At 53.4% G+C, this 16,253-nt stretch overlaps 2 protein-coding genes across 3 annotated transcripts; both read right to left on the bottom strand.

Annotated features, from left to right (window-relative positions):
- Positions 1-3,906: 3,906 nt before the first annotated feature.
- Positions 3,907-8,336, bottom strand: Apoc2 (apolipoprotein C2). 2 transcript variants are annotated; one of them, XM_004873144.4, is made up of 4 exons: positions 8,034-8,336; positions 4,589-4,655; positions 4,278-4,437; positions 3,907-4,154 (listed from the first exon to the last, which is right to left on the bottom strand). In XM_004873144.4, the coding sequence occupies exons 1-4, from the start codon at positions 8,091-8,093 to the stop codon at positions 4,064-4,066; spliced, it is 378 nt and encodes a 125-aa protein (XP_004873201.1). In that variant the 5' UTR covers positions 8,094-8,336; the 3' UTR covers positions 3,907-4,063. The 2 variants fall into 2 exon arrangements, with proteins under 2 accessions (XP_004873201.1, XP_004873203.1); XM_004873146.4 differs by lacking the exon at positions 8,034-8,336 and adding an exon at positions 5,922-6,098.
- A 4,751-nt stretch (positions 8,337-13,087) lies between these two features.
- On the bottom strand, positions 13,088-15,056 carry Apoc1 (apolipoprotein C1). Its single transcript, XM_004873143.4, has 4 exons — positions 14,913-15,056; positions 14,736-14,809; positions 14,299-14,446; positions 13,088-13,223 (listed from the first exon to the last, which is right to left on the bottom strand). The coding sequence occupies exons 2-4, from the start codon at positions 14,791-14,793 to the stop codon at positions 13,163-13,165; spliced, it is 267 nt and encodes an 88-aa protein (XP_004873200.1). The 5' UTR covers positions 14,794-14,809; positions 14,913-15,056; the 3' UTR covers positions 13,088-13,162.
- Between the last annotated feature and the right edge of the window lie 1,197 nt (positions 15,057-16,253).

Genomic DNA, 16,253 nt, shown 5'->3' with positions numbered 1-16,253 from the left:
ATAGCGTCAGCGCGATCGCGCGAGATTTCACAATGGACCGAGCCACTGGGCCACCGTATCTGGCTAAAATGCCTCACCCACGCCTTTCGGAAGAGCCACTTCCGGCTACAAAAGGACCAACCTGGCCACCGTATTCACCCGGCCCCCACAATTTGTTTTCGCTGGTAAAGATACTAAGTCCTCTGAAGTCCCTGAATTTTCTGAACTAACATATGCGTTTCCCACAAGTTCTATTCATTCACTCTCCTCTAAGTAACAGCCTTTTCGAATTATTTGAGCCTTCCATGCCATCCTGCCCGCTTCGACCTGCGAATTCTTTCAGTCTTTTTCATTCCATGTTTCTTGAGCTTTTCCAGCCACCGTAACGTGTGAAAAGGTCCCACTCGAACCATGCCTCCCTGCATTAAAGGGACTTCTCTGGCCACCACATTCGCAGATAAGGAACTTTGGCCAACGCCTGTAGGTAACTCTGCACACCACCTTTCCTCCATCAAGTCCCAGGAGTCTTTGTCCATTGAGGGTTCCTATTCAGGGTTCTCATGCCCAACTCCCCATACTTTGGGGCAGCCTAACTTTGGGAGCTTCCATGTTTCCCAAGTGGTCCTTCATGACTGTGCTTCGAGGGCTTTTAGGAACTCCAGGGTTTTTCATTAGCAGTGTAGCTTCCTGCCGCTCCAAACCTGTACACGTTCTGAGGGTGGCCCCAGACAGGATGCCTTGGAGGCTAAAGAAGACAAAAAACTTGAGACTTTGCTACCAGTGAGCTGGGTGGAGATCTCACCTAGATTCAAAGCGGTACTGACTGCTGACTGGTTCTTAACAAGTGACAGCTCTTCGAGGCTCAGTACCCCCTGTTACTATTGAGTGGGCCAAAAAATAGTCCCAAGTTCTTGTGTACAACAAGGAAAGAATTGCCAAACGTACACTTCATAGTATCCACTCACTGGGAGTCTCCAAGTCCTCCATCACCAAAGAACACCACCACCACCAAACAACACCAACAAGCTACTAATGAGTAATAATCACTGCCTTTCTTATTACAAAACAGAAATACCTCATGGCTTTTGTTCCTTTATTTTGTTTTTGTTTTTGAGACAGAGTCTCACTTTGTAGTTCAAGCTGGCCTTGAACTCACTGTGTAGCCCAGGCTGGCCTCAAACTCACAGGGGTCCTCCTGCTTCAGCCTCCCCAGTGCTGAGATCACAGGTGTGCGTCACCACACCTAGCCATAGGCCCACTCTTTAAATTCATGGATGAAGTGATCATACTGATTAAGTCCCTCAGAGATTGTGATGATTTGGTGGATCTGAACCTTATATATTTTTGTAGTCCTCTTTTGAAGAGGTACAGAATTAGGGAGCTGGATGTGGAGGTCGAGGTCTGTAATCCCAGCATTCTGGGAGACTCAGGTAGAAAGATCACAAGTTCAAGCCCAGCCTGGGAAACGCAATGACTTAGTAAGACCTTGTCTCAAAATAAAAAAGGCCTAGTGATATGGCTCAGTGCAGAGGCCCTAGGTTCAATCCTTAGTACTGTGCCAGAAGGGTGAGGGGCAAAGTTAGGGACTAGGAGTGTGGCTCAGTGGTAGAGGGCTTGCTTAGGAGACCTTGGGTTCCATCCCCAGAAAAAAAGAAAAAGAAAAAAAATTACATGTGCAAATTTAAGTAGAGAACCACAGAAAGCCAGGCAAGGAGAGGTTTTGAAGCTTAACCTTCAGTGGCGTCACCTTTGCCTTCAGCTTCCTCTATTCCCACCTCTAGTTACAAAATGTCCCAATCTACCCTCCGGATCTCCTACGCTCTTGCAGCCTGAGTGTCTCTCGCTAGACTGTGGCCTTCGACCGGGGCACAGGATGGACCACTCTGGCCTCCACCAGGGGGCGCCCACTACCAACCAGGAGTTTGGAGCTCAGATTGTAAGAGGACAGGGCTGGGGACCGAACTTCTAGGTTTTAAGGAGAAGGAATTAGGGCACAGACTCAAGTCTAAGGGAGGAGCATTCTAGGGTTCAAGCTGCTGAGTTCTTCGGAAGGAGGAGTCTGGGGGCCTGGACTGGGGTCCTCAGGGAGTGGAGTAGGGGTCTGAGAAAGGGAGGAGGAGTCTGAGAATGCCACCCGGATTGGTTGGAAGCCTAACTGGCCTCGGCAGTGGTTTGGTTTGGCCTGAGTCCGTGGAAAACAAGTGGACAGAGCCGGGATTGTTCCCGCAGGGTCTCCCCCTCCTGGAGCCTGGCAACCTCAGTAATTCCCAGGCCCTGAGGACTTTGGGGGATTGCCCACAACCCCTCCCGGGCCCCTGTATTCTCCTGGGTCACAGCTCCCCAGCCTCAGGACTGGGAAAGCTGCCCCAAGAGTGTTGAAAGACTGGCTAGAGCTAATGCCAAGAGAATCAGAGAGATGCAGGTGGTGTTCTCCAGAAACAGCAGCCCCAGCCGTGGCACTTGGGGGCCAGGAGAACCCTCTACTGCCTCAGGCCCGCAGACCCTGCACCCATGGGCTCAGCATGGTCGTCCTCAGGCCATGGAGTCTCCTCGTTTATTTGTGCGTCCTTGGGTTTTTTTTCTTTCTTTTTCAGCACAGAGGATTGAACCTATGAGCTCTACAATTGAGCTACATCCCCTTATCATCTGTTTATTATTTGTTGTTTTTTGTTTTGTTCTCTCACTGTGGTCCAGCCTGGCCATGAACTTGTGATCTTCTTGCCTCCTCCAGTAGCTGGAATTCCAGGCATGTATGGCCCTATGCTTTTTACCTGCTGTTCCCCACTGCTAGATACCCTCTTTTACTTGCTAACCACCCTACCCCAACCTGCAGCCCAGTCAGTACCTTCCTGCTCACACCCACCCACCAGCAGCACAACGTTCCCTTCGATCAGTCCCAGCGTGCTCATTTGGTCATCTCAGGGTCCCTCCTGGGCCCCAACAACTCTACCTATTGAGGGTGGCCACACCCCGGGCCTGGGTCTCTTCCACTTGCTCCTGCTCATGGCCTGCATGGTCTGAAATGCTCTCCAGCTGTCTTCTCGCTCCCTGCAAGCCAGGGTTTCTCTATGACCTCCCAGTGAAGCATTATTTCTACCACACATGAGGAGAGAAGAAGTTACAATACCTTCTACAGAGCAAGTGTCACCACAACTGTTGCCAGGCCCCGACTGGAAGGCCAGGTGAGGACAGATCTATCTTCCCTGCTGTGTCCCTGGGGCTTGGTAGGGCAGTGTGTGAGGTGAAAGGTTGGAATTGTCAGAGAGCCCAGGCTTTAGCCATCTGTCTTCGTGGGACCCTTCTGCCCTGGGCACTGACTTCCTAAGCTTGGCAGGGACTTATGGATGCCAGCATTCCGTCCATTACAGGACAGTGTCAGAAAACTCCCAGAGGTGGCACCTTCAAGTGTCAAACCCAAAAGCTAGGGTAGAGCTCAGTAGTAGAGCACTTGCCTAGCATGTGTCAGGCCCTGAGTTCCATCTCCAGCATTGTAAAGATAAATAAAACCAAGGGCCAGGGATTTAGCTCAGTGATTCCGGCGCCTGCCTTGCAAGTGCAAGGTCCCAAGTTCAATCCCTGGTAACAAAAAAAAAAAAAAAAAAAAAAAGCAAAATAAGCAAAACAGAAAAACTGTCACCCCAGGGTCTGCTTGCCACCAAAGTCCACTGCAGTTTACCTGTGTCCGTGATCTGTCATCCTACACGTGAGAAAGCCAGACCTTAGTGCGGAAAGGTGACTCCATGTGCCTCTGATGATTTATTGTCAATATTCACCTCTTCTATGCTCCCAGGAACCAGGCTTCTGGTCAGGGCTACCTACACACAGTAGGTGCTCATTAAAATGTTGGTTGGACTGAATCAGTCCCTCCGTGTTGTTGGTTCCTGGGGCGTCAGAAAAGCAGCTACATCAAAGGGAACAAAGGACAGCTTATTTTTAAAAATTTCTTAATTATTCATTTATTGATAAGATTCAGGCCAGAGTTGGAGGCAGAAAGCTGAGAAGTGCTGGGATGGGTGAGCTTAGCCCCATCCTGGGCAGTCAGGGGAGCTTGGGCTCCCCCCCCTGCAGCACTGCTACCTGGCTGTCACTGGTCTCCCTGAAGTATTGTCAAGATTTGGTCAGTAAAGATGCCTGTGTAAGTCCTGATGGCCGCTGAGCTTTTGCTGTACATGTCCCTGGAGAGAAAAGAGAGAGAAGGGTGGCAGAAGAGAGGCCTGGGCCCCTGGGTCTGAGGGAGGAGGCTGGGCCTGGACTCCTGAGGCCAGGATACAGCAGGTGTCTCAGACACATGGGCCTACCTGATCTTCCTGTCCACAGTAGGCAAGCACGTCTTCTCGTACAGGCCCTGGGCGGCTGCCTTGGCATTGTCCCAGTAGCTGAAGAGGGTCTCCTGCACCTGGGTCAGCATATGTGGGCTAGTAGGCTCGTCCTGCTGAGGCAGATGGGTACCCTGGACTTCTGTCGGAGAACAGGAGTGAAGGTTAGTGTTAGGGAGCTAATGAGGCTGTGGGGTGGAGATGAAGGTGTGGAGAGAGGTGGTGGAGACCAGGTCAGAAGGCCTTGCTGGGAAGACACTTGTGGTCTGACCCCTCCTCAGAGACTTGCTCACCACATCCCAGCAGCAGCAGGACGAGACAAAGGGGCAGCAGGAACCGGGTGTCCATGGTGTTGCAGACCTGGAACGCGGAAGGGGTTGGTGAGACAGGGTGGGGGTTCGTGTTGCTGGATCCCACCCCTCTCAGGTAGGGGCTAAGAGGTGCTCCATGTCCCCTCCTGCCTGACCTGAGTCCCTAAGGCACTTCCTGGAATGAGACGTCTTCCCTGGGCCTCCAATGCTAACATTCTGAAATTCTATTCCTAATTTTGACAGTTTATACCCCGATTTTTTAGGGGGGGCGATGTACAGGATTGAACCCAGGGTGTTCTGTCACTGAGCTATATCCCTGGCTCATTTTATTTTATTTATTTTTGGTACCAGGGATTGAACTCAGGACCCTGTGCTTTCGAGGGAGGCGTAATACCACTGAGCCTCATTTTATTTTATTAATTTTTTTGTTTTGGCTTTTTGAGCCAGGGTCTTGCTATGTAGTATGGGCTGGCCTTGAACTATGTAGCCCAAGATGGCCTTACTCATGATGATCCTCCTGCCTCAGCTTCCTGAGTGCTGGGATTACAAGTATGCACCACTATACTCAGCCCTATTTTTTTTTTTTTTTTTTTTTTTGTACCAGGGATCAAACTCGGGACCCTGCGCTTTCAGAGCAGGCACCAGAACCACTGAGCTAAATCCCCAGCCCTCCAGTCCTATTTTTTAAAAATTTTAAGAGTCCTGCTCAGTCCCAGGCTGGGCTGAAACATGCTATCCTCGTGCCTCAGCCTCCTGAGAAGCTGAGATTACAGTTTTCCAATCCCCACCACCACAACCAACATCAGAATTTTTTTTTTTTTTGAGTCAGAGTCTCACTATGTAGCCCAGGCTGACCTCAAACTCATGGCGATTGTCCTGCCTCAGCCTCCCGGAGCCTTGGATTACAAGCCTGCACCACCGCACCCAGCTCCAGCATCTTCATTCTAACATCTGCTCATTCATGCTTATAGTCAAGAAGCCCAGCTGTGGCAAGAAGGGCCACCCTGTGCTGATGCACACCACAGCCAAACCCAGCACTCTTGGCCCTGAATCCTGGGTCCCCGGTTCGGCCTGAGCAGGGTCCTTCTCTCCCACAGCTTCACTCACAAATCCTTGCCCAGCACAGGCCAGGAAGGGACTCTAGGACTAACCAGAGTACGGAGTTGTCACCCATGCTTCGGAGAGGAGAACCCTCAGGGGAGAAGGGCCAGGCTGGGCAACTCCACGATTCTAAATTCCGTGATTCCACCATGTCGTCTCTTGCCACTTCCTGTTAAACCCTCCCTGTGGACCCCCAATCCTGTCCCTGTCTTACCCAACTCCAGCTCGGCCAGGTGTCCTCCCCAGCTCCGGGCGCACAGGCTTTATAGCTCTGGACCCACCTCCCACCACGCGGCCGTTCTCCTTGGCCAAAGTCCTGGCCAACAGAGCTGCGGGTGGTGAGGGCAGGTGGGGCAGGAGGGACACCAATGTCCCCTCCAGGCCAAAGCTCAGGGAACCTCTCTCGGTAAGTACACCCTGAGAGGAGTTGGGGGTTCCAGGCACCCACCAGGGAGGGGACACCCTGGGGACCTGTTGCCCTACCTGCTCTCCAGCCTTCCCATCCCTTTTTTTTTTTTTTTGGAGGCAAGTTTTTACCATGGAGTCCAGGCTGCCCTTGAACTCACAGTGATCCTCCTGCCTCAGCCTCCCAACTGCTGGGATTACAGGTGTGCACCACCACACCCAGCAGGCCTTATCACTTCTGCACTGAGAAGCTTTGAAGTTTGTTGCCCTTGCAAGTCCACAGTGTGTGTGTGTGTGCCTGTTTGTGTGATTTCTCTGATTCTGCTCCCAGAGCCCCTAGTGTCCCTCCCCAGCCAGGTGTCACCTCTTCCACTCCTGAATCCCTAGGTGTGTATGGGGAGGGGGCAGAGCGGAGGGATCCAGACTGGCACAGATAGGAAATCTTTATTGTGGGCAGTGAGAGGCAAGGGCGTGCTAGTCCTGGCCGGGGTCCCTGCAGAGGACCCTGGGGCACAGACTGAGGGTCTTGTTCAGGAACCTGTCCTTGGAGCTGATGAGCCAGGCCTGGGTGCGGGGACCCAGGTCTTTCAGGTGGTCATCATAGTAGGTCTGCATGAAGCCTTGGAAGGCCTCAGGGCCCCTGTGGGAGAGGGGACAGGACAGTTGAGACCCCCAACCACACCAGGGGGTCCTGCCCCATTTACATTTCCTCCCTGCGACAAAAGGCTCCAGGCCCAGCCTCCTGGCTCAGACCCAGGGTCCAGGTCACGGGCCCTCCCCACCCACCACAGCACCCGCTCACCAGAACCACTGCCACCTCTCTCTGGTCTTGGTCACCATGGGCTCCACCAGCCCCCTCAGCCTGCTCAGGCCCCAGCTGCTCTGCTCCGGGCCTGTCCGGGGGCTTGGATCCTCTGCAGATGTGTGTGCTGGGTGGGCCCAGAGAGCAGCTCAACCTGGAGCCTCAGACCCTCATTCCTCCGTCCCTGAGTCACTGCTGGGGCCCCAAGGCAACCCTTGCCTGTCCCCCAGTGCCTACCTTCCTCAGCCATCCCTCTGACCACTCTCCTACTTCCACCAGTCACCCTGTCCTTCCCTGTGCCCGGCCCTTCCTCACTCCTGTCCTATGTGACTCTCTCTCAGTCTGCAGTGCACCCCTCCCCGTCCAACGCCCCCTCTCCCAGCTGATCCTCAAACTTGTGCTTCTTCTGTCTCAGCCTCCCAGGGTGCTGGGCTGCAGATGTGCACCACCAGCCTGGCCCATGCTAACATTTTAAATGCATGTGCAGCCGGGCATGGTAGTGCATGCCTATAATCCCAGCACTTCAGAGGCTGAGGCAGGAGGATCTCTGTGAGTTCTAGGCCAACCTGGGCTACACAGTGAGTTCAAGGCCAGCCTGAACTGTATAGTGAGACCCTGTCTCAAAATAAATAAAAGTAAAAGTAAATAAAAATATGTCAGGTTTTTTGTGTGTGTTTTTTTGATACCGGGGATCGAATTCGGGTCCTTGCGCTTGCGCAGCATGCAGCAAAACCACTGAGCTAAATCCCCGGCCCCACAAAGTAAATAAAAATAAGTGCACATATAAAGCACAGACCTTCATACCAGCCAGGACACTCTGACAGATTCCTCACACTCAAACGGTGCCTACGGGTGCCCCGTGTGGAGGCATGCACACACACGCACATTCTCTACACACACATTTATGACTGCATACACTTCTGCTCACACACACACACACACACACACACGCACACACCCCAATCCCACCCACATTTGCACTTCACACTCAGCCCCGACACATTCACCCCCAGACACATGCTGGCACATGCACACGGCCCACGGGCACATGAGCTCATCCCACCTCACATGTCCCCAGTCCCGCGGGTCCCCACATCGGCTGCCTCCCCCCAGCCTTACCCACAGCACAGGCCAGGACCAGGATGCAGAGGCTGAGGGCGGGCAGAGCCTGGGACCCATGTCTCGGAAGCAACATTTCTGGGGCCTCCGTCCCTCTGTCCCACTGCACCAGGCACTCCAGGCCTCAGGAGCGGCCCTGCAGCATGGAGCTGAGCCCTCCCCCTGGCCACCACCCACAGCCTTGGCGGGGACTCTAGCGAGAAGGGCGCAGGCGACAGTGACAGTCACAGGTCACGCCACCAGCAGCCTCCCTCCTTACCACTCTCCCACCCCTGGCCTGACAGACAACAGAGGCTGTCAGAGACGACAGAGGCTCTGTTGCCCAACCAGGCTTGAATCCCAGCTCCACCTTCCCAGACAGCCCCTTTCCGCCTCAGTCTCCTCCTCTGTACAATGGGACCAAAAGCCACATTTGAGGGGATTGATTGAATACACCCAGCATGGTGATGCTGGCCTGCAATCCCAGCACTCGGGAGGCCGAGGCAGGAGGACCCCTGTGAGCTCAAGCCCAGCCTGGACTATAGAGGTAGGCCCCATCTCAAAAAAAAAAAATCAATCAATCACATGAAAATGAAAACAAACAAACAAACAAAAACAAACTGAAGCTGCCAGCTTGTGTGGGGGACAATGAAGACGATCAGGGAGTAGAAGCAGTGCTGGCTGCATAGCAGCTCGAGGGCGTCAACACCACTGAGCTGTGCACCTGAATGAGGCTCCCACGGCACATTCTACACATTCTAGGTCGAGTGGCCAGAAGCAAAGGCCAAGAGGGCCATGCTGTGTTGAGCAGCAGCCTCGGGAGATGAAGGCCAGCAGGACACCCGCATGCCCCTGCATGCTCCGTCATCACCTCCTGCTTTTTTTCCTTTTCTTTTTTGTTGGTGCTAGGGATGGAACCCTGGGGCTCACGAGTGCCGGGCATCTGCTCTGCCATGAGCTACATCCTCAACCCCTTTAACTTTTTTTTTTCCTGGTATTGGAGATCGAACTCAGGACCTTGCACTTGTGAGGCAGGCACCAGAACCACTGAGGTAAATCCCTGGCCAGCTTTAACTTTTTAATTTTGAGGTAAGTCCAGGTCAGTTTTGAACTTGCCATTCTCCTGCCTCAGCCTCCTGAGTAGCTGGGATAACACATGTGCGCCACCACCCTGGTTTGTCAGCTGTTCTTTCTTTAACACTCCCTTCCCTATGCTCCTTGTGTACATTGGGGGTCCCAACAGCCCTGTGAGATGGGCATCTTTGAGTTCCCATTTTATAGATGAAAGCCAGGCATGGTGGTGCACACCTGTCATTACAGCACTTGGGAGGCCGAGGCAGGAAGATCTCAGTGAGTTCTCAGCCAGCCTGGACCTTGTCTCAAAACAAAATAAAACACCACAGAGGAGCAAAGCAAGGCTGCAGGGGCGGCAATGGGTTTGAGCCACCTTCTCACACACCAGGCCAATCCAGGACAACCTCTGTCCCTCCCCATCAGCACCCGAGAGGGCAGGGGGAGGCAGGAGGTAGTGAGGTCTCTGTCCTCTGCCCCTGCTCCAAGGTCGGCACAGGGAGGGCTGTGGGGTGTTTGCTATTTGCTGCCTGCAATGTTTGTTCACCTTAGGGACAGGGACAGACTGAAGGTCATCAGGGTGGACCTCAGAGGCAGCACAACAACTGTGGAGCAGAGGGGGATGGGAGCCGAGGCCATCAGGATAGGGGGCCGGGAGGGTACACCCCAAGATCCATGTCTATCCAAGGGCAGGGAGCATCTGGGAGCCTGCAGGCTGCACCCTCTAAGTCATAGGGCCCGGCCCCGAACCCCAAAATCACTCCTCTCCTCTAGAATCCACGGTCCTCTGGGCCCCAGTCAGGACCCCCATACATGCCTCCTTCATCATTTTCTTTCGTGCTGTTTTTTCTTTCAGACAAGGTCTTACTCTGTAGCCCAGGCTGGCCTCAAACTCATGGGGATCCTCCTGCCTCAGCCTCCCGAGTGCTGAGATCACAGGTGTGTGCCACCATGCTGGGCTCTCCTTGATCATTTTCTATGGAGGTCTCTAAAGAGGACACTCTAAGAAGCCTCTTGAACCATCTGCCTCCCCAGGGTTATGCTGGGAAGTCCGGGGTGAAAACGAGTTTGAAATGGTCTTCTTTTTTTGGTGTGTGTGTTGGGGGAGACTGGGGTTGAATTCAGGACTTCACACTGAGCTGCATCCTCACCCCTTTTTATTATTTATTTTGAGACAGGGTGTTTCTAAGTCACTAATTTGTCCAGGCTGGACTTGATCTTGCAATCCTCCTGCCTCAGCCTCCCAGAGGGCCAGGATAGCAGCCGTAACCACCATGCTCAGCTAAATGCTCCTCTCCTCCTGCCTTCTCCCCCGGGAGATCTCCTTCTATTCATTCATTTTCTTATCTCATTCATATTCCATAAAGCTCATTCTTTTAGGGCTTGGAATGCAGCTCAGCGGTACAGTGCTTGCCTGTCTAGCATGTGTGTGACTCTGGCTTCCATCCCCATCACTACAAAACCCATAAATAAAGTCATGCACTTTGTGCAACTCCCCAGGGTCTAGTACATTTGCAAGGTTGTGTAACCATCACCCGGAATTCTAGAACATTCTCATCATCCCACAGGAAGCCTGTAAACACTAGCAGTCCTGGCTCTTCCCCTCCTCCCCAGTGTGGGCAGCCATGACTCTGCTTTTGCCTCTGTGGATTCCCGTTCGGCACCTTTCACAGAATGGACTCATACAAAATCCAGCTTCTCTCTCGTACCATGCATGGTTTTCCTGACTCACCCCTCTGGTATCATGTGTCCACACTTGTTTTCTTTTTTTCTGGCATTGGGATTGAACCCAGGGGCTTTGCACTGAGCTATATCCCCAGGGCATTTTATTTTTATTTTGCAACAGGGTCTTAAGTTGCTGAGTTGTCCAGATTGGTCTCAAACTTGTGACCCTCCTGCCTCAGCCTCCCCGGCTACTGGCTGGTGTCCAGTTTGTCATTCTCAAAAACCTGGCCATACTTCTTTATAATGACTGAATAATATTCCTCTGTCTAGATGCATACACTAGACAGGTACCACTATGTGGATTTGTTCATCCAGTCATCCGCTGGTGAGCATCTGGGTTATCCTACATTTTGCTCTGAAGAGTAGCACTGTTGTGAAAATTCCTGTACAAGGCACTACATGGATGTTTCCAGCTCTTTGAGTGGATCCTAGGAGAGGAACTGCTTCACCATTTGCTGAGCTCCTTCAACTTTTTTTTTTTTCTGAGGAAGGGTCTCGCCATATACTCCAGGCTGGCCTCCAACTCGGATCTTCCAGCCTCAGCCTCCAGTGTGCAGGGATCACAGGTGTGGCACCACCACACCCAGCTTGTGGTTTAATTTATTGAGGAACTGCTAAATTGTTTTCCAAAGCAGTTCCATTCATCCATCCTTTCTTTTTTTGTCCTATTTATTTCATTTTTTTAAAAAAATTCTTTCATTGGTACATTTTAGGTATACAATACATTTACATTAAAAGCCAGATAAAGTAGTTACTATTATTATTTTTTTGGTACCGGGAATTGAACTTGGGACCCTGTGCTTGTGAGGCAGGCACCAGAACTACTGAGCTAAATCCTCGGCCCCATTCATCCATTCTTATACAAAGTTGTTAGTTAATGTTTGTATAATAAACATTCATGGAAGACACTGCGTTGCTCTTAGAGGGTCTTGGCACACACAGCCCTGTAATCCCAGCACTTGGGAGGCTGAGGCAGGAGGATCACCACAACTTCAAGGCCAGCCTGGGCTACATAGTGAGACCCTGTCTCAAAAAACCAAACCAAATCAAACACTGTAGAGTTCTAACATGCTTCGGCAATTCTCTTTGGCTAACTGGAGTTAGCAAAACTTAGAGCCCAATCACCCCTCCTCTAGGCACCCTCTGAGACCCCTGGCTGGGCCGGTGCCCTTTAGAGTCCTCCTCCCCAGCTGCCTCTGCATGTGTGCGTCAGGGTGGGGCTTTGAGTGCCACCTCCACTGCAGTAAGTCTGGGGCTCTGCCTTGGTGTGATGGGGCCCTTTGTGCAAACCCCAAAACAGCTGTGTGGGCTGTGAAGTCCGATTCAGGAACGGGAAATTGCGGTTAGAATTCATGAATGGTAGTGAGTGTGATCCACATCTGCCCTGCAGCTGTTCCGTGGGAAGTGAATGAATGGTTCATTCATGGATTCAATGTTTTGGGGATTTTTTTTTTTTTTGGCAATACTTGGGCTTGAACCCAGGGCCTCTACCCTGAGCTACATCCTCAGCCCCTTTTTTCATTTTTTCTTTTGAGACAGGGGCTCCCTGTGTTGCCCAGGTTGGGCTTGAACTAGAGATCCTCCTGCCTCAGCCTACCAGACAGCTGGGATTCCAGGCCTGTGCTGGGGGGCTGGGGAAAGGCTCTAGCAGAGAACTCTGTCCCCAGTCTGCAAGGAGTGTTTACTGAGTACCTTCTATGTGCCAGGCTCTGCTTTAGGGACTTGGGGGCACTGCAGGGAACAAGACAGCTTGGAGGAAACTGCCCTGTGCTAGTGGGTGACAGACAGCAGGCAGACAAATTGATTAGGTGGTCAGGCCAGGCCAGGGCAGTAACCACTGGCAGAAAGGAGATAAAAAGCTAGGAGGGGTTGGGGTGCAGCTCAGTGCACAGGGTGAACCTCCCCAAAATAAAAATAAAAGAAGTGCCATCCTCTCTCACATGGGCTTGTAGAAATGCAGTGTGTTAAGACAGCCTTTTAGTTGGGCATGGTGGCGCACACCTGTGATCCCAGTGCTGGAGAGGCTGAGCCAGGAGGATGACTGTGACTTCGTAAGTGCAGAGCCAGCTTGAGCTACATAGCCAGACTGTCAATTCAAAAAAACAAAAGCAAGGGCCGGGGGTTTAGCTCAGTGGTTCCGCCGCTGCCTGCCTTGTAGGCACAAGGTCCCAAGTTCGATCCCCGGTACCACAAAACAAAACAACCACCTGGGGGTGCCCACAAGGGTCCCTAAGGTGTGGCCCCATGCTCTCGGCCCAAGTGAAGCGCATACAGCAGAATCTTGGTAGGATCTTTATTGGGGGAGGACCTGGGCATCACAGAGGAGTCCTCCCTTAGGTGCTGCCCTCAGGTGCTCAGGAGAAGGTGGCTTTGAACTTCTCCTGCACTTTGCTGAAGGCGTCAGAGAACCAGTTCCTGTCGGGAGATGTGGGGAAGGGGTCACCGCATGTGGCCACCCCCAGGGTGCCCCCCAGGCCCTCATCTTCCCTGTCCTGGATTTCTGTCCCCATTGTGGGATGAAGAGGACCCCCGAGTGGGACGACTCCTGTGCCTCAGTTTCCCCGGATGGACCAGGGCAACCGATGCTAAAAATCCCATCCCCACTTTCAAGGTCTACCGTATCTTCTTTCTTTTTATTTATTTATTTTTTGTCATTTTGAGATAGGGTTTTGCTATGTATGCCAGGCTGGCCTCAAACTTGTGGTAGTCCTCTTGCCTGGGCTTCCTGAGAGCTGGGATTCCAGGTGCGCACTATCACACTTGGCACCAACTCCTCTCCTCTCTTGACCCTCTGAGGGAGCTCCTGCCCATGCTACTCCCTCAAGGGCACCTCAAAGCCGGGCTCCTTTGCCTAAACCTCTCTTGGCTGGAAGCCCAAGTCCTCCTTATCTGAAGCCCTTCTTGCCTCAGGGCCTTTGCACTTTCCCTCCACTGGGACCATTCTTCAGTTTAGTTCTGCTTGGATTTTCCCAATCATTCAGATCTCAAATTAAAAGTCACTTCCTGGACTGGGGGGTTTAGCTCAGTGGCACCATGCCTGCCTCACAAGCACAAGGTCCTGAGTTCATCCCCTGTAGCCGCCGCCCCCCCAAAAGTCCCTTCCTGCTGGGGCTGGTGGCAGATGCCTATAATCTTAGCATTCCAGAGCCTGAGGCAGGAGGATCACTGTGAGTTTGATGCCAGTCTGGGTCGAATAGTGAGTGAGTTGAAGTCCAGCCTGGTCGAGCATTTACAATCTGCCAGGCACATGTGTGTGGGTCTTTTCCTTTCCTGTCCTCCTGAGAGACCCACTTTACAGGTGAGGAGACTGAGGTTCACAGTGGCGCTCCTTTCTCAAGAGCACAGGGACAGTACGGTCTCTACAGCAGCCAGCACCACTTGGGCCATGGGGCTCGGCTGGGAGTCGGGGAACCTGACCCCAGTATCTGAGGGCCCTGAGACCTAGCTCTGGGACCACAGCACCGCCATCGGCCCTGGGAAGGGTCCTGACCGGGTCTTGGCAGGAAGTTCACTCTGCTTGATGTGCTCGATGGCTGCCAGGGCCTTGTCCTCCAGGATGCTCCCAAACTCCTTCAGCTTGGCGGGGAGCCCCTCCAAGGTGCTGGTGAAGTCTGGGGCCGCCTGCGCCGGGGCTGGGCCTGCCGGGAGAGGAGCAGAGGGTACAGAAATGTCAGTCTTTTTTTTTTTCTTGAGTCTTTTTTTTTGAGGCAGGGTCTCCCTCTGTAGCCCAGGCTGGACTTGAACTCCATGCGATCCTCCAGCCTCAGCCTCCCCCGTGCTGGAATTACAGACATGCACCACCATGCCTGGCTTATATTTTATTTAGAGACACGGTCACTAAATTGCCCAGGCTGGGCTCCAATTTGGAATCCTCCCGCCTCGGCCTTCTGAGGGGCTGGGGCTTCGGGTCTCACATCCCACTCTTACCTTCCAAAGCCATGAACAGGACGAGCCCCAGGAGGGGAAGCGACAGGAAGAGCCTCATGTCTGCAGAGGGCACTCTGGGGGCGGGCGGAGGAGGGTCAGTGGGCTGCTCCCCTCCCCACCGCGGCCCCTCCAGCCCACTCTTTGGGGACCCCCACCCTCCTGGCGCGCAGCACCCACCTGGACCCTTGGCCAGTGCGCGACGGGACGGCTCCGTGGGGGGCGCTGCGTGCCGGTCTTTATCGGCAGGGAGAGGGCGGGGCGGCCCACCTCCCAGCCTCCCTGCCAGCCGCCCCACGCCCCTTTTCCTCCTCTGACCTTTCCCTGACCTTTCCCGGAGGCGGCTGCTCCGCAGCCCCTCCTCACACCCGCAGGACTGCGACCTCGGTCTGACCAGGCGCTGGGCCTCTCAGGGACAGTCCCTCCCCTCCCCCCTTAGCCCTCTCCTTTCCTGGGGCTCTCAGTGACAGCCCCATGGGTCTCATGCCCAGCTCCCACTGGGTCCCCAGGGCACCTCTTCCACCTGCCCTTCCCTCTATCTTTTTATTTTTGAGACAGAGTCTCACTATGTAGTTTATGTAGTGCAGGGTGGCCTTGAACTCACTGTGTAGCCTAGGCCAGCTTGGAACTCATGGTGATCCTCCTGCCTCAGCCTCTGGAGTGCTGGGGTTACAGGTGTGCCGTGCCGCACCCGGCTTCCTCCCCTCAGCTCAGACTCTTCCCCTGACCCTAGGACCTCCTCCTGCCCCCATACCCTGAAGTGCCACCCCTGTGCGCTTTCCGGGGGGTCCTAACTTTTTTCTTTCCTCCCCCCTCCCCATACTGGAGATTGAACCCGGGACACTCTACCACTGAGCTCCATCTTCAGCACTTTTTTATATTTTATTTTTTGAGAGAGGGTCTCCCGAAATGGTGCAGGCTGAGCTCAAGCTTGCCATCCTCCTGCCTCTGCTTCCTGGGATTCCAGGGATTCCAGGAACACATTATTGTGCATGGTTCTGGGGTTTATTTCTTTCTCATTTACATTTCTATTAATTGGCATTACTAATGATTCCCTTCATGGGGGCAGGGGAGTTGGTGGACGTATATAATGGGTCTTACTTCTTTTTACATCCCTTTCCTGGGCTCTGTGCTCTTCACTTTACCTCCCCCAGTCTCCCTTCTTCCTGTCAGGGATGGGTCTCTTCCCCGTCTGGGGTGCAGAAGGATAGCACAGACCTCGGGCTGGGAGCCCCACCCAGTCCTCTCCGCCTGCCCCCTCCATGCCCCATCACTGCCTTTGCTCTCGTCCCCTTTCTGGCTCCCACCCTCCTCCCCACCAGCATATCCTTCTGAGGGGCTTCCTCTGACCAACAGTGACCCCGAAGCTGGTGGGGAGGGTGGCTGGCCTTGGGACCCTGCAACTGTGCCAGCTCTGGAGTAGAGGGTGGTTGTGAAAAGGATCGCACAGACGCCAGCCTGGCAGCATTGCAACATGCCTGGGCCGGCTCCGAGCTTCCAGTCCCTTAGGGCCCCTGGCTG

Source organism: Heterocephalus glaber, unplaced genomic scaffold (assembly GCF_053883595.1).
Source record: "Heterocephalus glaber isolate CG9 unplaced genomic scaffold, H.glaber_assembly_v1.0 deba00001744, whole genome shotgun sequence".
Lineage (NCBI taxonomy): Eukaryota > Metazoa > Chordata > Mammalia > Rodentia > Bathyergidae > Heterocephalus > Heterocephalus glaber.
This window is presented reverse-complemented; position numbering and strand designations above follow the sequence as displayed.

What these genes read in the sequence shown, in the direction of transcription:
- Apoc2 (XM_004873144.4), bottom strand. Translation starts at nt 8,093, where the DNA reads ATGGGTCCCAGGCTCTGCCCGCCCTCAGCCTCTGCATCCTGGTCCTGG. An exon ending in GGTCCTGGCCTGTGCTGTGG is followed by an intron (nt 4,656 to 8,033) that starts GTAAGGCTGGGG and finishes TCCGCGTTCCAG; the next exon opens with GTCTGCAACACCATGGACAC. An exon ending in ACTGTGGACAGGAAGATCAG is followed by an intron (nt 4,155 to 4,277) that starts GTAGGCCCATGT and finishes TTTTCTCTCCAG; the next exon opens with GGACATGTACAGCAAAAGCT.
- Apoc1 (XM_004873143.4), bottom strand. Translation starts at nt 14,793, where the DNA reads ATGAGGCTCTTCCTGTCGCTTCCCCTCCTGGGGCTCGTCCTGTTCATG. An exon ending in CCTGTTCATGGCTTTGGAAG is followed by an intron (nt 14,447 to 14,735) that starts GTAAGAGTGGGA and finishes CTCTCCCGGCAG; the next exon opens with GCCCAGCCCCGGCGCAGGCG. An exon ending in GAACTTCCTGCCAAGACCCG is followed by an intron (nt 13,224 to 14,298) that starts GTCAGGACCCTT and finishes ATCTCCCGACAG; the next exon opens with GAACTGGTTCTCTGACGCCT.